The 27,298-nt window shown below is 40.4% G+C and overlaps 1 protein-coding gene across 1 annotated transcript; it reads left to right on the forward strand.

The window, feature by feature from the left end:
• Positions 1 to 27,298, forward strand: LOC148098114 (sterol 26-hydroxylase, mitochondrial-like). The gene is made up of 9 exons (XM_087829585.1): positions 1 to 297; positions 21,125 to 21,306; positions 23,638 to 23,837; positions 23,991 to 24,188; positions 24,435 to 24,598; positions 24,774 to 24,940; positions 25,255 to 25,336; positions 25,525 to 25,725; positions 26,411 to 27,298. Exons 1-9 carry the CDS (start codon positions 1 to 3, stop codon positions 26,525 to 26,527), a joined length of 1,608 nt encoding a protein of 535 aa, XP_087685711.1. The 3' UTR covers positions 26,528 to 27,298.

Consider the following 27,298-nt stretch of genomic DNA (forward strand, 5'->3'; position numbering starts at 1 on the left):
ATGGCTAGTCTTCTGCATGCAATAGGAGCTCTCTGTATTTTCCATTCTCCCCTCATAATGGCTGCATGGCTGTCCAGTAGACTGGTGAAGAGAAAATGCAGCTCACTGCTGCCGTGCCCTATCTCCCTGGCCCCAGTCTGCTCCAGAGGGGTGGCAAGGGTCTCCCCTGCCCCAGGGGCCCTCTCCACCATGCAGAAAAAGCCTCGGACAGTGGAAGATCTCCCACATGTCAGCTTTTTGGAGTGTCTTTGCAGAGTGGTGTTTCAGGGTTTCTACAAACGTATGCATGAGCTTCAGGTAGGCTGCAGTGCACGATCTTTATTATGTTCACTCACAGTGATACGTGCTTGTTTCAGTTGGAGTTCAAAGATGTTTTGTGTTTTCCACCTGATGCATTTCAGAAACCCTGGTGACAAATTCGATAATCTGAGAGCTCATGGGTTTACAAGTGACTGTATTTTCCTCCAGTGACAATACATAATAGAAAATGTTGGGCTGGTTGTATGACTCTTTTTCCATAGTTACCTTCAGACAGTATCAGCTTGTCTCACAGCTAACTGACACACAGTCTTGGGCTGCTTTCTCTCTCTGATGCAAGGGCGTAGATTTGGTTTTGGCATTGGTGGGGACGGATGATTCAACCATCGAACCCTGCCCTGTTTCTTTTTTTTTCTTTTTGTCTTTGCTTCTTGATAAAAAAGGAGAAATATACTTGCCTACATATGCTATTCTACATGCTTTTAAACCATTTAAAATTACAATTCATAGTTTTATATGTGAATTATATAATGTTAAATTACTATTAAACAAATGACTAAGTATTTTAGGGTTTAGTTTACTTCAACCATAATCCACATAAATCAGATATCATACAAAAATAAAAAAAATAGCTTAAAATACAGTCATGACAATAAAAGAATATGACTTTAAGGACTTAACAACATTACTTCAGTTGTACTACACCAACATCTCTTATACATTAGCACTAAGGGAACACTGAACCACTGAACAACTACTCATCTAAGATTACCACAAAGTAAAAGATCTCTCAGCAAAATTATGCAACATTTTAGGCACTATTGCCCCTATCAAGTCAGTGAGCTGGGATGTTTTACTCTAAACATGAACTACTGTTACTGTAAATCAGGGCCGTGCAGAGAGGTTTAAAGGGGCGGGTGCTCAAAGTTAAAAAGGGCACATTGAACCAGGCTGAATAACAACAACACACATTCATCAAGAATCTAATATGGGCAACAAGGCAAAGCAAACGTAGCCGATGTTTTACCTGATGGGTACGATGTTGCTGTTGAGGGGTTGCTGCTGATAGTGCTGGAGGGCGGGGCTGTGCTGATCTGAGACTGTAGACAGTAAAAAGTCCATAGGAGAGATGGTAGCTGATTAAACAAGTGTCATGAGATAAATCAAATCAAATCAAATCACTTTTATTGTCACATCACATGTGCAGGTAAACTGGTACAGTACATGCGATAAGATAAGATAAGATAATATAAGATAAGATAATAACAAAATGCAAAGATTGGTGACAGCGCTTGGAACCATAAGGCAACAAAAACTGTGAGAAATAAATTAGGCTCTGCCTGTGAATCACTCTTTGCTTCTCTTCTTCCTTCCATCCCATCATTTCATATATCACTCTCCACTTGCTGTCTATCTGAGAACAAGGCACAACTTGCTATTGCAATAAACTATAATCTAATTATCCACACCTAACAACTCTCGCACTTAATCTATAATAAAATGATGACAGAAAAATGGTATAGCACTGCCTTTAGTAGCCTCACACAGCTCCTACTGTTTCCTCCTCATGTCCTTACCAGGCATGTCTGGACAATGTTATATCATGAGTAATAATTTAAAAAAATCCATATACATAAAAGAAACACATGCTCGCACACACAGTGACATTTTAGACCTTCTTCAGAATACTGTATATACTAGGGGTGCAACGATACTCGTATCAATATTGAACCGTTCGATACAGTGCTTTCGGTACGCATATGTATCGAACAATACAAAATTTTTAATTTATTTTATCAACTTTCCTGCGATCTGCGCTCGACAGTGCAGCCTAGGCGGAGTAGTCGAACACAGATTCACTGAGCGCAGGGCAAGCTAGTGTGGGATTATGATATTATTTTATGCCATGTTAGACCCCTAATTAAAGATTGTGAATTATTATGTAGTTTCAGTTTGCATTATGCTCCTGAACTAGAAGAAGGTGATAATTATTACATTTGGTAAACTGATTTGCATTACATTAGACTGTTGATTTATTGTGAATGAATGATATTGTTTTATGATGCATTATACTGCTGAGTTATAAGAAATACTGTTCACAGAAAGTCATCGTCTCATTTGTCTGATTAGAAGAGAACAGAGCATACTGCCCCATTTCATCAGGAGCAGATAAACAGGGAGCCAAGGTCGTAGCTTAGGCGCTGTGTGAGAAAGAATGTTTAGGCTCTGATGATTAGGAGGGGGCCACTAGAGGCTATAAGAGTTTGATCAAGGCTCCACCATTTTGAGATCTGATGCTGTCTGTTGTATGGTGTCCATCTCCCACGCGTGTGTTCATTAAATCATCGTTTGACTTGACCCGGCCGGACCAGTGTTGTTATTTTGGTTTTCCTCCTGTATCCATCCCCAATATTTGAATCCGTAACAGTTTTGGGGGCTCGTCCTGTGGTATTGGGATGGAAGTTTTGGAGGCTTGGACGGTCCGAGGTGGTCAGACGGGCAGACATTATCCGGCAATCGAACTGAGTGGACAGGCGCCTTTATAAAAGAGGTAGGCACAGGCCTGTTGATTTGATCCGAAGTGTGCTGAATTGGACGATGAAATTAAATGTCTATTCAGTAAAAGTTGCCGGTGAGTGTCTGTTTTGATTTTGAGGAAAAAATCTCATGAGTGTTGAAATTTGAAGTAAGGTTACAAGTAAAAATACTGAGTTAGAGTCTCAGGTAAAGGTAAAAATACTGAGTTAGAGTCTCAGGTAAAGGTAAAAATACTGAGTTAGAGTCTCAGGTAAAGGTAAAAATACTGAGTTAGAGTCTCAAGTAAAGGTAAAAATACTGAGTTAGAGTCTCAAGTAAAGGTAATAATACTGAGTTAGAGTCTCAAGTAAAGGTAAAAATACTGAGTTAGAGTCTCAAGTAAAGGTAATAATACTGAGTTAGAGTCTCAGGTAGTTGGATAGGGAATTGGTTATTTTGTGAGTTAGAGTCTCCATTGGTCTAAAGATTGCATCTGTGTTGGTCATTTTGCGAGTTAGAGTCTCCAATGTCAATAACGTTGCATCTGCCTCAGTCATGCTCTTGTTTTTTGGGTGTTGTCTGTTGTTTAAAAGTATTATAAATTTTGTTAGAACGGTGGTTGGAGTCCACTAAGAGGCGCATAGCCCGGAGGTTACGCTCCCTCCTGGCCGCGGACGCGCGACCTTGACCTGTCGGCGAACAGGGTTAGTTCAGTTGGCTTGACTGTGGGGTACAGGGCATCCTGGAACAAGCTAGGAGTTAGAGTCTCCTTATCTGCGCTTTTTTGGGCACTGTAAATTGACTTAGGGATTTTAGAGATGAGGCCAGATACAGTTAGAGTCTGATACTGGTTAATTGATTACAAAAAAGTTGGACTTTCTTCGGTTGGACCCGTTATCTTAAATTTGTCAAAATTGTGTAGGCGCTAAAACTTTCAGGCCTGAGAGTGATTGTAAATATAAGACGTCTTTGTAAAATAATAGAGAGTTGAGTGTGAAACGAGGCTGTGTGTGACGACAGCGCGCTGCGAGCTATTTTTAGATAGTGTGTGAACATGCAAATGAGGTGGCTGCTGTGAAGCCCACAGAGGACTTCCTGTTTAGCGTGTTATTGAGTTTTATAAGTATAATTTGCAAATAATGATATATGCCTGTAATTAAAACGCTGATTTTGCTGATTATAATATTATAAATAAAGTTTTGAATGACTACGGTGAATGTTTGATGTTTGGCTGAGTTTTGATATGGGAGAGACGGCTTCGCAGCTGCTGGGGGTAAGTGACCGGAAATCTGCATGCCCATAAAAGGCAACTGCCTGACTGTGTGAACTATGCACCAAGAGAGAGAGTAAAATCTAGGCAGATGAAGTAAGTGAATGTTTTCAGAAAAGAAAGAGTAAGTGAATGTTTTCAGAAAAGAAAGAGTAAGTGAATGTTTTCAGAAAAGAAAGAGTAAGTGAATGTTTTCAGAAAAGAAAGAGTAAGTGGATGTTTTCAGAAAAATAGTAAATGAATGTTTTAGTCTCTTAATACAGGTGGATTTCTCTCAACCAGGAGACCTGAGTACAGCAGCAAAAGGATAGATTAATAAAATTGGGACGACACACAGGCCAAGCTCTGGCTCAAAATTTTACAGGTTGACCTCTCACTTTGTCCCCACCCGAAAAAGAAGCTTAAAGGACATCTTCTCCTCCAGTTATCAGTTACCATCACTGAAATTTTCAGGCAAGTTTTTCGCTGAATTGTTTTTGGCACCATGTGTCCCTGAATCTCACAAGCAAGCTCTAATTCCTGGTTGAAGACATGGAATGCTGTTACTTAAGGTGGGAAATCAAAATTTGGGAAACAAAATTAAAAACATACACAATTAGAGAAATGCCTTGTTTGAGAAAAAAGTTAAAATATCCCACCCACAAACGCACATACACGCAATGAAGAAACAGCTTACATTCATGAACACGTGAAGATTTTCCAGCAAGTTTAAAGCAGCGAAACTTAACATACACCTGATGTTAAATGATAAAGTTTATCCACTACTAACAAATAAACTCTCTGGGTTGCAGGACAACAACTTGACTTCAAAAAGACAGACACTGGTAAATCACAAACCAGTGATGAAACAACAAATTTAGTGGTTAAAAGAGTCAAATTGTGACATGTTTTCCTCTGATTGATTAATATAAGTGATTACTGAATGAAATAAAATTCCTTTTTTGAATTATTAAACATGATCTTAAGAATTTTAACGTGTACCTGTGTTGTCCTGTCAACTTGGTGGGTTATGAGTTGATTATATAGTGAGAAAAAACAAAAAAAAGGGGGGGAGAAGGCTGACACAGGGCCTGGCCCCTCTCTGAATAACATAGCCAAAACAACATTATTTTCAAACAACATCATTTTCCTGTTCGTCTGTTTTTGTTTTGTTTTTGTTTTTTCTCTTTATGCTTAATTACAGGCTGCTTTGTCGGCCCGGAAAGCCGAGGCTGACCTGGACTCCTGCTCTCCCCTCTACCATCTTTGCTCTCCCTTCTACCATCTTTGATGTGACCCTGACCAAATGCTACAGCAGCTGGACCCACAACAACAGCATGAGAATGTCAACAGTGCTGCAGGAAAGCGATCTCATGCAGCGGAGACGGAGAACGTTAAATCCAAGGCCCGTTTCACTACACGGGGGAGATTTCCAGACAGCTTCAGCTGACAGAGCTGTGACGAGACGCCTATTAAGCCCGGATGAAAAGTGAGGCCGAGCAAAAGAATGCTGACCTTAACAACTCTGCATTAAAACTGTGCAGGACAGTGATGGACCAACACGGAGGATCGGGCAGCAAAAAGGGCGTGCCAGAGACACGAGGAGTAACTGAGGTCAGAAGGCACCTCAGATTGGACAAAAGCAGCAGAAGAACATAAGCTGAAGGCACAGGTGTCGGGGCTCAGCCAGGAGCTGACCTCTGAGAAGAGCCGAACAGCAGAGCTGCAGAAGGCCGTGGAGCAAAGCAAGGAAAACATCAAAAACTTCAATCTGACGTGTACGGAAAAGACTCTGAGGTTTCTGCCCTCAGTGAGAGCTCAAGATCAGAGCAGAAACTGAGCATGCCTCAGGAGGAGCTGGCTGCTAATCGAACCCATCAGTCAGGCTTAGAGTCCCAGATACAGGACTTGAAATCAGCCCGGAGCTTGCTGGAGCAGGAGGTTGTCAAACCTGACGAGAAGCTCCAACACCAGGAGCAAACCCTGAAAGACCTACAGAAGCAAAAAGGGTCAAGTTAAGGAGGAGCTGGACAAGGAGAAGATGCAGGACACTGGAGAAAAGGACTGCCTCAATTGGGGCCAGAACCAGTATGGAGAGAACTTTGGGCAGCAGCACCAATGGACCCAAACGGACTGAAAAGGAGGAGAGCAGGACCCCAGAGCACGCTTCAGGCCATGGTTTACCCAGAACACCAGAACAGGAAAGTGATGAACACAAACACACACACAAACACACACATCTACATACACTGACTCAGAAGCAAGAGAAACACACATATGAACACATATGCACTTGTTGATTGACTGAGAAATGACACACACACACGCACACAAATCAAAATGCTGATTCAATCCATTGAGAAGTGATCCACACACACACTCACATACACATGTTTGTGCAATGAAGAGTGATACACACACGCTGCTGCAATGAAGAATGCTTTACTAACAAATGCTATGCTGATACGCAAAATGCTGCACACAAACGTCCAAATACAGAATTTGTTACAACAACAAGAAGCCATTGATTGTTAATTGGTTAAATGCATTTCATGTCACCCAGAGGGCATTTGTGCAGATTTAGGGGACAGGGTCTAAAGCAGTTTGGTTATGAAAACAATGTCTGTGAGTGATGTCTGTTTATGGCTCAAGGCCTGAACTGAATTGTTTACTGTGCTTCACACAGCCTGATAAGGAGCAGTGGTACAGAGTGAAAATGATGAATTAACGGTGTGAGCCTTACTTCGGAGCACCACATTTTTGTGATTGAGATTTAATTGAAGGAGGAACACACTAAAAAAAATAATAATAAAAATAAAAATAATAACAATAATAAAATATAAAATAAAAAGAAGAAAAGGGGGCCAGCCCTTGGATTTACGTAAGCATTCCACGTGCATTTAACACAATTGCCTCAGGTTTTAAAGACTGGTACAAAATTCAACAGGAAATCATAGCTTCCCTGTATTTCCTACATTGTTGGCATGCTGGTAAGTGCTGTTGCTCCACAGTAAGAAGGTCCTGGGTGCAAGTCCACAGTCTGGCTAGTTTGCAGTGGTTTCTCTCTGGGTATTCTGGTTTCCTGCCACAGTGAAAAGTCATGCAGCTGTTAGACCTAGGTTAATTGATGATTCTAAATTATCCGTGAATGTAAGTGTAAATGGTTGTTTGTTTTTAGGTGATAGACTGGTGACCTGTTCGGGGTGCACCCTGCCTCGTAACCTATCAATTTAGAGTTATTTCCCAGCCCTAGTGCAATTAGGATAAAGATAGGAGGATGGTAGTTGTTGTAGACCCATTCAATTTTTATGGTAATCAGAATTTAGACTTTGTTGAACCGTAGGCAATATGAAGACAACATGTAGTATTTAAGGGACCAAGTAGAATTTGGATAAAAGTTATTGAATAGTGTTGAAAAAATGACAGAATTGTGAAGGATTAAAATATTCCAGGAGCTTAACTTACTAGATCTGAACATGTCTTAATCGTGTAATATGAACTCAAAATGCACAGGTTTACTGAATATGAAAAGGTTGTGTTGATTTAACTCAGTTGTTTAAGTTTCTACCAAAGCAAAACATTTGTGTGCAACTAGTGTCCACTATTGACTGAAATAAGTCCAACATGTTTTTGTCAGTGCAAAAAAGAAGTTACGGTACCTGTATGCCTACACAATATTGTCCCGGGAGGGAGAAAAACTTTCTGGTGAAGTTTTGGTTGATTTTGGGTTTTGCTTAAACACTAGGTTGATTTTATCAGTGAGGTTTGGATTGTTTTCTTTCTCTAAGAGAGAGAAAGATGGTTTTATGCTTGGACATGTTTCCAACGGGCCCCAGTATTGGTTATTATATGAGTATTTCATTGGTTACGTTTGTTTTTGCTTTTGTTACAGTGCACTGAAATAAGAACATCTGAGAGGAGTAATCCACCGGTGGTGATATTTTGGTATTTTGTGAGTTCCTGATTTAACAAATCAGCTCTTTAATCCAGGCCTGAGAGATTGAACTTTAAAGCGCTATAAAACATGATTACTAGAAACAGTCGCAAAGTATTTTTCTCCATAATTATAATGGGCTCTGGAGAAATTCACTTATATGGGACATTGATCACATGAGAAGTCCTGAGGCTAAAAGGATTGCAGCGAGTCAATCCAGTTCAAAAAAAAACAAGGAACTGTTTTCCTTTAAAATGATGACGTCATCTTGCTGGTGATGGAGCCTCGAATAGGTTGCGTGTGAGACTCCATTATCAGCAATATCTGGTATGAATGTGTGTGAATGTATGCATGTGACTGGACTGTGATGGACTGACGACTAAATGTTTAAACTGACTTGACACTGAGACAAAAACGGTACCGACTTTAGGATTAGTACATGTCTACAAACAATTCACCCAGCTTGTAAAAGAAGGGTGGATGTTTTGTCTCGCTTTGTTTTGTTTTTGCAGGAGTAGGAGGACAGAGACTAGGGGGGGAGGCTGTAGTTTCACATGAGTGTGAACTGCAGACTTAACCCTTTGGTTGCTAATTTTGAGCTACTGATGTTTCCATCAAGAAAATTGTGTTTTATTAGCTGTGTTTCGATTAATGTATCACTTTATATTGTTGGGAATGTTAAATGCTAAAGTAAAGAGAAGCTTTGATTTCACTCATGACTGAACATGTTATTATTAACCATAGCGGGCCACTGTAAAAAGTCAATCAATTTTGATAGAAAAAGCAAGAAATAACTCTATTGATACCTGCACAGCAAATCCAGCATGTCCAAATTAACACTGTCAGATTTGATTTCAACACTTTTAAAGTGTCTATATGGGTCCATACCAGAGAGTGTTAATTTGACTCTTTTTGGAGAGTTGGTACGTTAACTCTGATTTAGTGTTAAACACCAAATCTCTCTGGAGTTGATAATTTGGCACTTGGTGTTAAGAGTTTATAGATTAACTGTCAAAGAGTATTTTAGTTTAGCTACGTAGGAGTTATCTTCTAATTAATTCTAAAAAGTGGGAATTTTACTGTTCTGAACTTCTAGAAATTTCTTTTGGAAATAAACATTTACTAAAAAGACGCAATGGTTTTTGAAAAACATTTATTCTGAACGGTGCACCACAATTTCAAAACATTTTCTGAAAGATGTAACAGTGTACATGTTCTCACTTTCATTAGAATTTCGTTTATCAAAAGGTCTGACATAGGTGAGCTGGTAAATGCAAATAACAGCATTCTCATCACTTATTTCAATAAATACAAAATACAATATGCATGTCCTTCATTCATCACTTTGTGGAACTTCAACGCACTTCTGCTCTCCCCCATATTCCATCTTCACAAGCATATCCTATGTGGAGATTGAATAAAAATTAGTTGACACTAATTAATGGCACAAATCAATTGCAGCACAGTAAAAAAAAAAAAAAAAAAAAAAAAAGGAATCCTTTTTGAGCCATTGATTGTGTAAAGTATTTTCCCAAAAGACAAGGACACAGACAACAGGTAATACTGAACTAAATGTAAAACCTCAACCTTTTTCATTTTTACCTAAAACCGTGTGCACAAAACTCTGGAGGAATCTAAATGCTAACGTAGAACTCAGTCAGGACTCGGGACATCTGCTACTGCTGTTTGCTCGTTTTTATGGGAGATCGTTTTCAGGCTTCAAGTAGCACCATTATATCAACATTTCACATTCTAGACATTGTTTTAAGTGTATTTGACCAAGAAATTTGACTGAAAATTCACATGCAAGCTTTTTTCAAGGCTGTGGTATTTGCCCGCAAACAATACCTTTCAGCTAGCTAAAACAGAATATTATGCTATCAGCGAGCAACATGGCTAATGCCTTTCACACAGCTTTGTCTCAACTCCAAAGAGCCACAGAAGTAAAAGCTAATAACAATAATTGAAACAATCTTTGAAAACATGACTTACCAAGCATGGCAAACAACTCAAATATGTAGAGCAAAATGTTTTGAAACGCTTCACTTCAGCTTCGATCGGAGCCGTGCTGGGGTCTGTGAATTTACTCTATTGGTGTCATAGCCCCTGTAGGAGTTCAGAGTTAAGAGGTCAAGAGTTAATGTTTCCATTGTAACACCTCCAGATTTGAAATAGAAACACTCATTTTTAACACTCGATTTTAACTACTATCATTTTACACCTGAGAGTTAAATGAAAAGAATGTGACTCTACTTAGAGTGAAATTAACTGTAAGACTACTAACACCAAAACATTTAACACTTTTGAATTTGAATAACAGGGGAATGATAGACTGTCACTTTCAAAATAGAGATATGTAATGACAAACGTTGGTCAAAGTCATTTAGGTTCTCCATTGAAATAGTCAATAATTTAGAAAAGTAAGATAGAACCGACAGGGGCATGTGCTGAGATGTGGTGCTGCACAAGAACAAGAGCAAAATAAAGAAAAATTATTGTGTTTAGCTTTGATAAATTAAAATTAAAATGTACCATTACACTCAGAGGATCAATATGAAATTCAATATATGCTAATTTTGTATGAAGTACATGACTGATAACTGTTCTGTCCTGAGCTTTTGTTTTTACAGCGCCCACTTGACCACACCAACAGTTTCTCGCCACAAAAAAGGGGGAACTTGCAAAGAATAGGGAGGAATATCATCAGAAGTGGGAAAGGTAAGCCCCGATGGGGGTGATAATGTAACACACCCAAAGAAAGATTTTAGGTCTGACCAACCGTCTCAGTCGTGGGCAAAACGATGACAGTCAATAAAATTCTAAAAGATAATTTAGTGACAAAAAATATCAAGAGATAAAAGATAAAACAGTCCAGTGTCCCATTCATGAATCAAATAAAAACACACAGTCCCAAGGCCAGAGCCAGCTATGCCACACGGCCAGTTGCACTCCACATGTTGCCTTTAACAGGGGTAGAAGTTGTCCTTGGAGACCCACTACCCTGCAAGCATATAGCCAGTGATCACTCCAGCCTATGGAACTCTGCTGACTTTAGGCTGTGGCATATAATAGGCCCTGGCCTGCACAGAGAGACAAAATGACACCTTCAGTATAAAATTCATAGCGCAAAACCCATCCATCCCAAACATATCAGATTATCACATTACATACATGCACAGAGAGACAAAATGACACAGCAGTGTTTGTAGTGTGGGCTATAAGTAGACCAGTGTATCAGTGCAATCAAGTACACCTGCCTCTAATTAGTCCAACCCCATTCCAGCCATTGGCTCACCAAAATGTGACACACACACAAAAAAACCACTCCCAACCCAGTGCAACTTCACACAATAATATGGAGCTGAATTAACACAGGCACACTAGTCTACCATGTTACAATAACACCATTAATTTCACGTATGGTCAAATTCTTAAAACTTGACCCCAAACATGAAAAATTCTTCAAACATTTAGAGATAGAGTGGAGTTCTAGATAAACATAATGCAACAAATCACATAAGGATGGAGCGCTGGAATCAATAAGATGGTGAAAAAACACGCAGGAAAAATGTTGATCATGTTGATTATGTTTATTCCAGTGTGCAGGGATTGGCTAATCTGACCAGGAAATGTTATAAATGGATTGTCGGAACAATCAGCGTTAAAATCACCTTTGACAGTCCAGACTAAGATGGCGTTGGACATCTTCAGGGCGGAAAAGGGTTGGTGTGACCAAGGTGTGGTTTGGCTTGTTGTATGTATATTTCATAATGATACAGCTCTGGATGGCCCAGTTACCAGGGCATGGAAGGAGGACAGACTCATTAAATGAGGAGAAGGAATTTTCTGGGATTGGAGATCCTGTGGGTGAGTGGTTGACTAAAAGCATGCATAAAATAAAAGCTATTTTTTGTTATTGATTGGTAATAGATTGATAATTGGCCACATTCACAGTTGTATTGACTTGTAGTGGATGTAGTCTACTTCATGTTTAAGCACTCTAATTAACAGATTGAAAATAGTGACATTAAAGGAAGAATATGCAGCACCACCCTGTCAGATGCCAGTGCCGGTGGGGCTCAGTGATGAATCAGGTGAGCTTCATGGCTGAATCAAAACATAGAGGCCCCTGCTGTGGTCAGTGAGGGATAAAAAGGGTGTGTTTTACTGTTATTTTAGCATCAGCATTATTGTTACATCAGAATCATATAACAAGCATTGCATTGAACATTTATTGAAGCTATTGACATATTAACATTTGTATTACAGTGATTGTTATAACCCCATGTTAATCTTCTATCTACAGGTGTCAAAAGTAGTCAACAAGTTCATGTTGAAGTGAAGTTCATAATAATACAGGTTTTGTTTGTAGACAATTGTGAAGACGCAGGCTCTGGGCGGAGCCAGGTGTTGAACAGATCTAACATGACAATTAAATTGATTTCATTCCCTAACACAGAATAACAAGACTGGAGCAACGACACTGGATAGGAGAAAGTCTGATACTTTCTAAGATATGAGGTCACTAACCTTTTTTAATTTTCTAGCTTAATTGAATGGACACATGTTAGAATTAGAAATGGCTAATTTGTTTTTTATGTCTTTTATTAGAATGAGTGGTTTTAATCATTTTTATATATATCTTGCAAATGTGCTTATAATGAGTTGGCACTCGGTCTTTTGAAGGTCATAATCTTCGTTCGGCGATAGTCCGGACTGATAAAGTGTAAGAAATGCCTTGAGTGCAGCAGGCTAAATGCAAACACGCTTACACACACATACACTAAATTAGGATAAGTCCTTGGGACATTCTGAATGTTCTAAACCAATTCTGAATCACCAAAAGATCAGTAGACAGCAACATTAGATTGTTAGAGCTAGGAAGAGAGGTGTTTTGGTTTTCTGTCTCTTACAGAGAAAGGAACAGACACCAGACGAGGTCACAGATATACGAGGATCCTTGGCAGCAGAGACAGTTACGGTGACTGCGGAAACATCAACTGGGTTCAAGTGTCATGGCATTTTGGGCTCCAGTTAGTCACCTAAAAAGGATGGATCAAATAAACACAGCGATAACCACGAAGGGGTTGACGGAAATCCAGGAACACCACACCAACGACGTTCGAGAGGCTGTTGGTCATAAGGAGAACACCTTTCTGTTCCTTTTCCTGGGGAACACAGCTGTGATCCCAGAATACACAGATCATTGTTTGAAATCGGGGCAGAATAATCCCCTGATCTGTGCAACGACTGAAGGGTTGTCTAACCCCTGAGGTTGAAGGAAACAAGAGCAGAGAATAACCGACTGGAAGACACTGGTGCCTACAGCAATAAAATAAAGGTTAAAAGCTCCTCGGACAGAGGTTCTAGTCCGAGTACGTTTGGAGGGTATAAGGTAGCACCGAAATAAAGCTGTGGGAGGACTGGGGAGTGATGGGAGTATCATCTGTACCTACTATTGTTGTTGTAATAAATGTTTTTCTTGCATCTGAACTGCGCAAACACAGAGGTCATCTCACATATGGTTCACCCAACAGGGGGACAAAGGGCCTCAGGAGTAAGGAGAAATGAACCCAGCAACACTGGATTGCAGGGTGTAAGTGAGCTCTTTAAGTCTAAAGAGCTCATCAGGGGGAATTGTGGGATTATGATATTATTTTATGCCATGTTAGACCCCTAATTAAAGATTGTGAATTATTATGTAGTTTCAGTTTGCATTATGCTCCTGAACTAGAAGAAGGTGATAATTATTACATTTGGTAAACTGATTTGCATTACATTAGACTGTTGATTTATTGTGAATGAATGATATTGTTTTATGATGCATTATACTGCTGAGTTATAAGAAATACTGTTCACAGAAAGTCATCGTCTCATTTGTCTGATTAGAAGAGAACAGAGCATACTACCCCATTTCATCAGGAGCAGATAAACAGGGAGCCAAGGTCGTAGCTTAGGCGCTGTGTGAGAAAGAATGTTTAGGCTCTGATGATTAGGAGGGGGCCACTAGAGGCTATAAGAGTTTGATCAAGGCTCCACCATTTTGAGATCTGATGCTGTCTGTTGTATGGTGTCCATCTCCCACGCGTGTGTTCATTAAATCATCGTTTGACTTGACCCGGCCGGACCAGTGTTGTTATTTTGGTTTTCCTCCTGTATCCATCCCCAATATTTGAATCCGTAACACTAGCCAGACAGAAGTTGAGCTCTCCTTGCAACATGGCAAATTGAACCTCCCCCACCCTCATTCAGATCTGGCATTTGGAACTATTTTGGTTTTCATGTGACGTATGACCCTGAAAGTAAGCACGTCATGGACAAAAATAAAACAGTATGTCGGATGTGCCACGCAATGCTCAATTACATGGGTGGGAACTAGTGTGTTAGCGCAGTTAGCTTGTTAACGTGTTGACGCTGTCCAGCCCCACGCACGGGGCAATCCGCGGAAGCTCGTTAACGGAGATTTGCCGTGTTGTGGCGTTAACGTCATTTTAACGAGATTAACGCTGACAGCACTAGTGGGAACACAACGGATATGACTGCACATTTACTCCGACATCATCCTAGTGCAAAGACAAGTGGAAGCAGACAAAAACAACAAGCACGCATGCTACAAACTTTACCCGAGTCATTTAGACAGCCGTTAGCACATGATTCTCCTTATGGGGACCTGATATGTTTAATATGCTGCTGAGAATATAGCCCAGAAGAAGCGTATAGTATAGCTTTTATTTTGGAAAGAGCCACTTCTCTGTAATAAACTCTCTTTTCCAAAGATGAGTGATTCCTCAATCAGATACAGGGCTCGCAAAATCGCTCCCCCGACGTCCCGGGGCTAGCGATTTTTCCAGTCGGCCTGCCCTGCCCTGCCCTGCCCGTCGGCCTATCGTAGGAAGGAAAAATATATGTCATTGACTCAATGCTTTTGCATTCTTTCGGAAATGTAGCTGGGTAATTATGTCATTGGCATCGGTGAGCCACTGTCAATATGTGACATATTGAAATCGTGAATTTGCGCTTGTTTTTTGCTTTCACTTTGCAAAAACTATGCAAACATGACAAGTGAAATCTCCCGCAGCAAGCTTAAACATGTGAGAGGTTGATCGCGCAGAGAATCGCTGAGCGTTATGTGAGTGCGTGTGTAAAAGCAGCAGGATACATATTTTAGTTCTGCTGAGCACCGTGGTCCTAAACACTACAGATTACCATACAAAGATCACTACTCTCCTCAGTGACAACAATACCTACGAAGCCTTAAAGCGAGACCCCACAAGCAGCTACAAAAAGAAAGTTATAGCTTGCCTTCAAGACTTGGAAAAGGACAAAATCATTGACCGCCTTACTTATCACCGCCTTTACCCAGGGGATGCCATACCCTGCATTTACGGACTTCCTAAAATCCACAAGGAAGCTGTCCCACTCAGACCCATAGTCAGTAGCATAAACTCAGCCACTTATAACATTGCAAAACACCTTGCTACCATCCTTGCTCCTCTCGTGGGGAACACCCCACACCACATCAAGAACTCCACCGACTTCACCAACACGGTCCAGAAACTTACCCTGGATCCAGATGAAACCATGGTGTCCTTTGATGTAGTCTCTCTCTTCACTTGCATACCCACCACGGAGGCCGTGGAGACTGTCAGAAAACGACTACAAGAAGACAGCTCCTTGGAGGACAGGACCAACTTCACACCCGATCAGATTTGCACACTGTTAGACCTCTGCCTCACCACTACATACTTCAAATACAACGAAGGCTATTACAGACAAAAACATGGCTGTGCCATGGGCTCCCCCGTGTCACCTATTGTAGCCAACCTTTACATGGAGGAAGTGGAAAGGAAGGCTCTTGGCTCTTTCAAAGGAAGAGTACCCAGCCACTGGTACAGATATGTAGACGACACCTGGGTCAAAATCAAGACACAAGAAGTGGAATCCTTCACTGCGCACATCAACGCTGTGGACAAAAACATCAAGTTCACCAGGGAAGACACAAAGGACGACTGTTTGCCTTTCCTGGACTGCGCTGTGCACATTGAAGAGAAGGGCAACCTCAACATCGAAGTTTACCGGAAGCCCACACACACGGACCAGTACCTCCTGTTTGACTCCCATCACCCTCTGGAACACAAACTTGGAGTAATCAGGACCCTACACCACCGGGCAGAACATGTTCCCTCTAAGCCTGAAGGGAAAAAGAAGGAACACACACATGTAAAGGAAGCACTCAAAACGTGCGGCTATCCTAAATGGGTGTTCTTAAAGTCAGCAAAGAGGCACAGAAAAGAAGATCAGACACCAGCGAGGGAGGATAAGAAGGACAGACGCAACAACATTGTCATCCCCTATGTAGCCGGTGTATCAGAAAAACTCAGGAGGGTTTTCTCCAAGCATGACATCCCGGTGCATTTCAGACCCAGCAACACGCTCAGACAAAAACTGGTTCACCCGAAAGACAAAACGCCAAAACACAGACTTAACAATGTGGTGTTTGCTGTACAGTGCAGCGAGGAATGCCCAGACATTGGAGAGATCAAACAGCCACTTCACAAGCGCATGGCACAACACAGAAGAGCCACCTCCACAGGACAAGACTCAGCTGTCCATCTGCATCTTAAGGTCAAAGGTCACTCTTTCGAGGATGCCAATGTTCACATTTTGGACAGAGAGGACAGATGGTTTGAAAGAGGAGTGAAAGAAGCATCTATGTCTACTGTGAGCGACCATCTTTGAGGCGGTGGTTTACGACACCAACTCTCTGCCATCTATAATCCAGTTTTGAGATCCCTTCCCAGACGCCTTAACGCCCACTCACATCCTGGGCCATCTGACCTCAGGAATTCGCATGATAAGGTGGGGCCAGGTTTCACAATAAACTCACCCGAAACTCTGGCTGATTGGGACCCACACCCAGTTCCACACCTTGGCTCAGGCGATTAGAGGATCATCAGGGGGTCCTTTTGTCCCTCTGTGGGGGGACACTCCCACTAGGTTTATATCTGGGACTCCCCACCATTTGACCTTAGAACTGAAGAAGCTTCTCGGATGAGAGGTGAAACGTCTTCAAGTAACTTAAAGAAGTCCAGACGCTTTTCTTTGCAAGCTCCTTTGAAAACATCAATCAAAAAATTGCTCTCTTTTTTTATTCGGGCTACTTAAATTTATTTTGGGCTACCAAAAACTGAAGAGTCCCTGCCCGAAGGGCTACCAGGGATTTTGAAATTTTGCGAGCCCTGCAGATATATAAATTTTTTTTATTACTTTTTTGTTTCAGCAACATTAAATTTAAAAACTGTACTTTTGAGTTAAAATATGTATTTATAATTTTAATAAATGACAAATTAAAAAGGCATGAACATTTTTTTTTGTATCGAAAAAATATCGAACCGTGACACCAAAGTATCGAACCGAACCGTGAATTTTGTGTATCGTTGCACCACTAGTATATACTATGGGCATCACGGTGCTGATCCAGAATCCCTACATTATTATTTATTACTAGAGCTATAATAATAAAGCAATGAGGAGGGGGAAGTAATAAATATGAAATAATGTCATTATGATGATTCCATTTGTTTCACTATCCACTCTGTGCAGGGGCAAAGCTTATTACATTTTTAAACTGTAGAGATACAATAATTTTACTGCTGTAAAAACCAAATTTTGTCTTATTTAAAATATAAATCTAATATAATCTGCTTCTTAATGTATGTTCTTTAAAATACAGCGTGTGTTTTTTAATATATTATGATTATAATAATGCATAATTATGTGGACATGCATATTAGATCGTTTTTTAGTAAAATATAATCCCTCCAGAAAGGCAGGAAAAGCCCGTAAACTTACTTTAAAGCTAAATATGTTCTAAATACTTTAAAACTAAATATGTTCCCTAAAACGGTGACAGAGCTACAGACCCATGACAGCCTTACACAGGTAGCCAGCAGCTATGACCAGCACTACTTAATAAAAGGACAGGTAATGTTTGTCACGCTGTTACACACGCAGCACGCTCGTTTGTTTCAACATACCAACGTGTACGTAATAAGCTAATACTCCTGTGTGCTATACACTACAGTGTACGCTGTACACCTACTTACTGGTTTTGTGGCATCAGTCTGTGTCTCTGAGTTAATTTGTGTTTCTCCTACAGCTCTGGACCCCAAAAAATGCGCGTGCTCTCTGTGAGCTCGTTCCCGGCTCGTAACCAGCGCGTTCTGCCGTCAAGCGCGATCATTGGTTAAATGTGATCATGTGACTGATGCAAGCCAGATCCTTTTATTTAGTTAAATATTATTGTTGAGGGGCACAGACAGGACTCTGCACGCACACACACATTAAAAAAAAAAAAAAAATAATTAAAAAAAAAAAAGTTGCCTCAACAAAAGGGCACTTTGGGCACCCATCAGGAAAGGGGCGGGTGCTCAAGCCCCTCTAGCGCCCCCCCTCCCCCCCCCCCTGCACGTGCCTGCTGTAAATGACCTTTAAATTTGGTAAATATTTTTTACGTTTGTTTGAAAGGTACTTTGGTTTTATTTTTAAATCCATGCTTTTATTTTGAAACAGGAAGCTGGCGCAAAACCGTTAAAGGGCTGTTAGTAACGTTTCTTTTAGGATATGGTAAATAGTGTGCCTTAAAGTGAAAAATATGTACGTTTCCTTTTCCAATTAGTACCTGGCTGACAGTGGCACAATGTTTCCTTTAACAGAATAAGTTACATGCAATCAAAATGTTGTTTAATAGAGTTTATGTTGTTAACCTTGACCTTTATGTATAGTTGTAAGTTAGTGAGGTGATATAATGAATTGAGTGATGTAAATTTGATGTATATGCTATATGTGAGCAGGAGAAATTTTTCCTTTGATGTTATGGTATTAATATTGCTGGTTTTGTTTTGCTCCTAGCTCTTACGGTGTCTTCACTGAATGTTTCAATAAAAAAATTTCCAATAAAACCTCTGTGAAGCATCAGTATAAGAGACTATCATTCAGCCAGGGATGCTACAGTTACAGCAACAGACATGGACTACATGTCCCACACAACAACTCAATGTCCACTATGTGAAGGAGCCAAACACATGCCTTCTCCTCTCGTTAACTGAGATAAACTGCTGGCATATTTGTTTTACATCGATACTGTCCAGTGTCTCCTGGTGGACATGGCAACACGTTATTCATGGTTACATACAATTTTAGACTGATGTGGGCCAAAGCCTAAAACGATGTGCCGGGTGTTTGCTGTTCTCCCCGGTTCAGATATTTGAAGTTTACACTGTAATAGAGTGAATTGTTGCCCCCCAGTGGTAAAATACAGAAGTGCCTGTTACAGGGCTAGTTCTTGGTTGACCAATACATAACAACAAAAGGGTAGTTTGTGCACCGCTAAGAAAACAACAAGTTAGTGTGTGATGCCCTGCTGTTCAATAAAGGCACCTATCCACGCCCTTCTGTCCTGATCTTTTCAAAGAGCCTAATCCAGAATATCGCATACACAGCTACATTCTCGCCTGAAAATTTTTTAAAAGTTTATTTTGCAACCCAGAAAGAGTAATAACAGGGGCACTGAAATTCGGGATTGTCCGAGAAAAAACAGGAGGGTTGGCATGTATTGCCTTGCATAGCCTGTAACGTTACTATGATGGACAGATTTTATGAGTGAACTTGACTTTAAGTCACTTACAGGTCTCTTTGAAAAATACTTTCTTATATCCAGTGTTGGGGAGTAACGGAATACATGTACCGCCGTTACGTATTTAAAATACAAAATATGAGTAACTGTATTCCGTTACGGTTACCGTTTAAAAAGGTGGTATTTAGAATACAGTTACTTTGTTGAAATAAATGGATTACACGGCGGTACTTCCCTGTTTCATACTGTGGCGGGTCAGGACTGTTTGGGTTTTGTTTGACAGCTACGTTCTGTTGTTCCAGGCGGCAGCGTTAGGGTTGCCATGGTTACAGGGTGACGCTCTCTCTCTGCGTGTTTCCTGGGTGAGAGAGACCTTTTTGTTGTTGTTGTGCTAAGCTAACAGGCAGAATGCTACAGGTATAACTCTAAAGAATGTAGCATCATAGGCAGTGTAGTCCGTGCTGCAGGGAGAATGGACTGTCATACCCGTTATGTGTCTGTGAGCGAGGGAGGGAGAAAAAGGAAAAGTACGAGCTGTCATCGAGCAAAAACGGGAGCTGGAAGCATGTAAATATAATAATAACCACTGCAGCCAAGAAGAGTGCCTGACGAGCCCAGTTGTAAGTAAGCTATTAAGACTCGACTGTACACGTGTTCGTGTTTTCCTCCAAAAACAATAAGTTCTGTTGGAGCAGCCTTTCAACGCCTCTCTCTGTCTCTCGCTAGCAAAGTTGACCCAGACAACAAAGTAAAGCTAGTTTTCAGCTACGAGCCCGACACAGAACCCACCGTATTAGCCAGAGGTCCCTTTACTACGGTTCGGAGCCGCGGACCTTCAGTAACAGTAATAAATCACAGCAATAGTACATTCATGTAGTTGTAAACAGCATGATAATATATTAAGTAATCCAAAGTATTCAGAATACGTTACTCTCATTGAGTAACGTAACGGAATACGTTACAGAATACATTTTGGGGCATGTATTCTGTAATGGAATACATTTTAAAAGTAACCATCCCAACCAACACTGCTTATATCCAGGTTCTTTTTGCTGCCGTCCTCCTCTCCTCCTCGCAGCTCAGGCTTGCAGCTGCTAAAACTAAACAGAGCTCCCTGAAAGGCACAGCCAATCACATTGGCCATATTTGTCACATGATATAGGACTCCAGTAGAGAACGTAATTTAACTCTTTCTGCACCGCTAGGTGAATGAGACGTTGACAGATCGCTTTTTTAAAATTTCTATCGGTTTTGTTTTTCTTTACTCGAAGAGATCAAATTATTGGTGGGGACAATTCAATAATCGCTGGATATTGGTGGGGACATGTCCCTTCCGTCCATGCCAAATCTACGCCCTTGCTCTGATGAATCACATGCGGCCACTCCAGCACACACTGACCTCTGGCATCTGATTACTGACTGATTAAATATAATGTCTGCTTTTTAAATTACACATTGCAAAAATCCCCAGATGTCTTTATCTTTATTCTATAAGAATGCAGCTCTACCTTTATCACTTTTCCACCGTCAGATCTACGAGAAGCAGCTGTATGGGCCCATTTACAGAGACGGACTCAAAGCAATATCCTTGAACACCCCAGAGCTTTTGGCCGAGCTGCTGAGGAAGGAGGAGAAGTTCCCTTGTAGAGCAGACATGAGTGTGTGGAGGGAATATCGTGACATGAGAGGATTCGGCTATGGACCTGTTACAGAGTAAGACTACCAAACAGTGTAGTAATGCTGCCCACCTAAAAAAATAATCTCATTGTGATTGCTTAGATTCTAATACGTAACAGATTTCCAGGGAAAGAGTTTTATTATGAGTGGAAGGGATTGTTTTTGACCTATTTGGGTTAAATAGATTCCTCTCAGGCTGGTATATTCCATAAAGATAAGAAATCAGAAAAATGTTAATGCTCCACAAGTTTTATGAACCGGTGACAATATAAGGGGATCAATGTTTAATTTTAGCTCAGTGCAGTAGCAGCAGTAAACCTATTTATGTCCTTTAGGTCGTTTTTGACCCAGCATTTTGAGTTTCTTATGTTTTGGTTTATCTTTGCATTTTGGATTGTTTTCTGAGACTCGTATGCTTTGCTGATTATTATTAGAATTCTATGTTTCTGTTTATTCGTGTTTAAGGATTTGTTCTTCGGTTGTGTCTCATGTTTAGCATAGTTTGAGTTCCATGTGTTATATTCTGTCTGCCTCTCAGTGTCGAGTCTGCGTCCTTGTGTGATGGTTTCTTGTTTCCTGTTTTATTGTGAAAGTCCGTGTCTTATGTGAGTGTATTCAGTTTGCCTCCCTTGTCTTGTCAATTACTTCCAGCTGTGTTCCCCACCTGTGTGTAATCTCCCTGTATTCTCTGAGTGTATTTAAGTCGTGTCTTCTGTTGTTGTAGTCGCTGGTCCGTCTGCGTATCTACTGTGTGTTTTCCCTGCTGTCGCCACCATGTACCTTTGTCTACATTCCTTCGTGTTCATGTTTGCTGTTCAATAGTTTAGTTTGTCTCAGTATAGATTATTTTTGTTCCGTTTTGCAATTTCCACCTGTCCTGATTCGTGATTTGAGGTGAAAGACAAACGACTGGAGGTCCATTGTGCGTCAAAACAATGATTTTATTTAAATACATATATGTGGGAAGATGAGCTCTGCAAAAGATCAGCCTCGATCTTCCCAGAACAATAAACAAGCAGTCGTATATATAACATCAGGGTATCAGGAAATATAACGCCCCTTGTGCGTCCAAGCAGATAGATAAAATGCATCAGTTCCAGTAATTCCGACCCATATTCTAAAAAAGAACAGTTCCTTCCTCTGTTCCTCCGCCACCGCCAGATGCTTCCTGTTATTTCATTTACTGCACTTCACTTATCTGTGGAACTAAACTGTCACGTATGCAGGTAAAAAAAATTTGCAGTTTCGAGCAAACAAGTCTAGATACTGTGTATGTGTACAGGCAGTCTATGTGTCTTGACCTCAGTGTATGACCTCACTCGACAAACAAAGACATTCTAGAAGTATACTTCCTGACTTCGTCTGAGTCATCTGTTACCAGGCAGACTCCAATGCAGCAGGCTGCTGAGTGCACACAGGACTGTATTCTGTTTACAGGTTATATGTGGTGTATTGTATTGTAAGCATGTATGCAATCCTCTCATAGCTTGGGTCACCTTAAACTAATCAATAGATCGGCCAGACATCGCACTGACCGAAGCTTCAGACCATTATCAATTAACTGACTGAGCTTCAACCCTTTAATTAGCACAAAAATGCAATATGTGTATAACATGATTACAGTTGCACCTGCAATGAAAGATTATTATGTAATTATGCTCACACCTGAAATACAGACTTTAATGTAACATCAACAGCTTCAATAAATGCTCTGATGAAATGATAATGATAAATGATAAGTAATACAACAGTAATGATAATGGTTATGAATAGTAACAGTAAAATAATATTCTAATCTCCACACACCTTTGTTCTACAATAAACCGCATTCCCATCTCAGCAAGTGCCTGCAATTGGATCCTCTTTCATTTCCTCTACACGGCTCACTCCACTCGCCGTGACAGATACCAGTCAGTAAATATCAGTAAATAATCAAAGTAGTCAATGAAGGTCAGGTCTGTCTGTTCTGCTGTACTTTAAACACAAAACGTTACTCTGTTCACAAGACAAACTGGTTTAAAATAGTGCTCAAAATGATGGAGGCACCCTCTCAATGTTTCTATGCATTTTATATATATATATATGTATATATATATGTGTGTGTGTGTGTGTGTGTGTGTGTGTGTGTGTGTGTGTGTGTGTGTGTGTGTGTGCACGTGTAAGCATAGTAGCAAACAAACTGCAGACCACAGCCAGCTTAGATATTTGTGTAAGCTCTTTAGTTTACTAGCTAAAAACTGGTTGAATGGAAAAATGTAGCAGAAAATCAGCCATAATGGATGCATAAGTGTATCATAGTTCCGACTCTTTGTTGTGTTTGCGTTTGGATTTATTTATTTCAGTGCAAACATGTTTCTGTTCCAACAGGGAGGGAGAGAGGTGGTACAAGCTGAGGGTGGTGCTTAACAAGCAGATGCTGCATCCGAAGGACTCGGCCCAGTATTCTGGGATTATCAGTGATGTGGTTAAAGACTTCACCAAGAAGATGTGCAGTCTGTGCCAGTGCAGCCCAACGGGAGACTTTGTGACCAACATTGGCAATGAGCTTTATCTGTTTTCACTAGAAGGTAGCCTGAAGGTTAAAACTGCAAATGCTGAATGCTGGACTAAATAACATATTAGTTTAATGAATTAAATAAAAAAAATATTAATTTCAAACTAAAGTTAAAAGGACGCTTTGTTGTTAGCTTCATTGCCATTTCTTTTTCTTATCCATTCAGGAATTGCCTCCATATTGTTTGAGACAAGGCTTGGTTGTCTGGAAGAGGAAATTCCTGGTGGTACACAAGATTTCATCAGTTCCATAGCCCAGATGTTCTCCAACAACACGATGGTGTTTATGCTTCCCAAGTGGAGCCGGAATCTGCTGCCCTACTGGAGACGTTACATTGCTGGCTGGGAGGGCATCTTCAGCTTTGGTGAGCAGTTTGAACCTCACAGTCCTGATGTGTTAGTTAAGTTTTAGAGTGTTAGGAAACAATAAACAGTATTATAAAAAGAAAAAAAATAAATCTGTGGGGGGGGTTTGCACCAACTTCCCATTAGGAGCCACGGCATTATTCTCTATATAGGTTTATGAATAAATGACTGCATTCTGTTTTGACTGATTATACAGTGTTCCAACTATTTTTTTTTTTTGCACCATTTTTCTGCACCTGTTCTAGCCAAAACATTGATTGACAAGAAATTGGAGATGATTCAGCAGCGGGTTGACAACAAGCAGGATGTGGAGGGTGAATACCTGACATACCTACTCTCAAACACGCAGATGAGCACTAAAGATGTGTATGGCAGCGTCACTGAGCTCCTCTTAGCTGGAGTGGAAACGGTAAATGGAATACCAATACTAGTAATAAAACATCACATGTAAAAAGGCAGTCTGCACGGCTCTAATCATCAAAGCTCGCCACTCAGTGTATTCACTTTTCTTTTGCATGTTTCGTATGCAAGGCTCAGCATATATTTCCTCAAAAGTTTACTTTCACATTTTTTAAACTCCCAAGACCTCCAACACTCTCACGTGGGCTTTGCACGAGCTGTCCAAGAACCCTGATATCCAGGAAAGACTCTATAAAGAAGTTTCCACTATGGTACCATTAGACCGGATCCCCACCGCTGCTGACATCACTGGCATGCTGTATTTAAAGGCAGTTATCAAAGAGACGCTGAGGTGAGACTGCTACGATTTAGCTTTAACTGAAGCGATTAATGCAGTAAACAAACATGTTTTTAATAGATAGTTTTCACATATTTGTAACAGCCAAACTGAAAATCTTTGGAAGTGAAAATAGCTTCTAGTTTCCTAAAGTTTGTCTATTTAGCAGCCAAAATGGGTTTTATTTGAACTCATGGCTCTTAACAGGTTAAATGTAGACTAATTCATCAGTTTTCAAAAATCAATATTCTTATTCACCTGCATAAGAAGAAGCCAGACTATGAACCAGCCTAAAGTAACATGCAAACAAAAAATAACTTGTCTTGCAGGATGTATCCTGTTCTTCCTGCCAATGCGAGGATCATTGCAGAAAAGAATATTTCTATTGGTGGATATGAGTTTCCAAAAAAAGTAGGTCTGCTTTTAACCATTGTTAGATTGTTTGTGAGGGCTTTTTGTATTAACTTAATAAGACATACGTATGATGCCTGGATATAAAAAGGCTATTGTGTTATAAGTGATATAACACAATAGCCAGGACAATAGCCAGGATCAGTATTCCATATTGTGTTGACTTCCAGTTGTTGATTGCTCTACAGACGCCGTTCACCTTTTGTCACTATGCCATCAGCCATGATGAGGACACATTCCCCGACTCGTTCACATTTAAGCCAGAGCGATGGCTCCGAGACGGTCGTGAGAGGCCAAACCCCTTCGGCTCCATCCCGTTTGGCTTTGGAGTAAGAGGCTGTGTCGGTCGCAGGATTGCTGAGCTCGAGATGTATCTGCTCCTGTTTCAAGTAAGTGACAAGAAGGAGAAAAAACTGCTGAACATCCCAGGGAAACTCCTGGATTTTTCTTAAATGTGACCCAGGTGTGTCCAACAATAAGTGCGGGGGTTTGGGGGGGGGGGGGGGATGGGTGTCATGGGAAGTGGGAAAAAATCGGACATAAAAACCAAACAAAAGCACTCGAAAGCTAGTTGAAAATTCAGTGTCCTGTAATGGGCAGAGGTTCACCAGTCTCCAAAAACTATGTGTACAAGCTGTGGAATAATTTCAGAATGACGTCCCTGAACATGAAATTGTGAAGACTTCATTAAAATGTTCAGGGAATCTGGAGAAATCTGGTTCCTGGAGCTAAGTGCTAATAAAAGCTGAACACGATTGTGCGATCGTGGCTCAAGAGTTGGGAGTTCGCCTTGTAACCTTCCAATTACAAGGCGAACTCCCAACTCTTGAGCCACGATCGCACAATCGTGTTCAGCTTTTATTAGCACTTAGCTCAGAAGGTGGAGTCTTTGATGGAGTATTTGGGCATCAGTGCCTACGGAAATCTGGAACGGCTTCATTAATGCTGAAGGGTATATATGTGTCTTATGCATCTCTGTTGTTTGTGATTGTGTGAGATAATACATTTGTCTATATTCAAATCAATTGTCATCCACGTTTCAGAGAACTCACTAACTCTATTTTTTTTTCACAGCTTATCAGGCAGTTTGAAATCAAACCCGACCCCACACTGGGAGAGCTGAAATCCATCAGCCGCACAGTTCTGATACCAGACAAACAACTAAATTTGCACTTTGTGGACAGAAGATAAGAAAAGACAGCAGACTGAGTGATGGTGGTTTGTATTAAGTCAGTGAGACGGGAGCAGAGGATTTTAAACCTTTGTAATCACAAACTGAAATGCTTAAACTCATCCAATTTTAAATGTTGTATCATCAAAGTAATGCTATAAGAGTTCAACTTAACACTGTTCCTCTATGTATGTACTGCAGCAGTCAGCTTATAGTTCTGTATATCCATCCTCTCATAATCTCTTAGTGTACTTAGTGATATAATAATAATTCTTTATTTAAAACAGACAGTGCAGTTTAACATAGTCCAAGTATAAAACATGAAACTGATGTGCTGCACATAATATTATAGCTATAGCTAATTTTCAACAATTGTCCCTTGTTGGGCTTACATTCACAATACACAGAGTTAAAACATACATGTTCATGAAACCAAAATACACCATGAATACAGCTACAATTAACAGACAATGTAAAAACAAACAAACAAACAAACCCCACAAAAAAAAGATTAATTGAAATCACTACACCTCTGATTTCCCTTTAACTAACTTTTAACCTTCAATGTAAAGGAACTAATATCTGTAATCAGTTTGATATCAGATGGCAAGCCTTTATGGAAAACGCTGATTGTCCAAATTTAGACCTGCGATATGATATTTTGCAGTTGCCATTCACTATACTCCTAGTAATGCAATTACTATCTTGTCTTTGGATGTATCTATTAAGACACTCTGGGACCAGCCTATTTATACACTTGAAGGGTAATTTAAGAAAACACAAATAAAGCT

The sequence above is a fragment of the Neolamprologus brichardi genome, chromosome 16, assembly GCF_056152115.1.
Source record: "Neolamprologus brichardi isolate AB-2024 chromosome 16, ASM5615211v1, whole genome shotgun sequence".
Classification (NCBI taxonomy): domain Eukaryota; kingdom Metazoa; phylum Chordata; class Actinopteri; order Cichliformes; family Cichlidae; genus Neolamprologus; species Neolamprologus brichardi.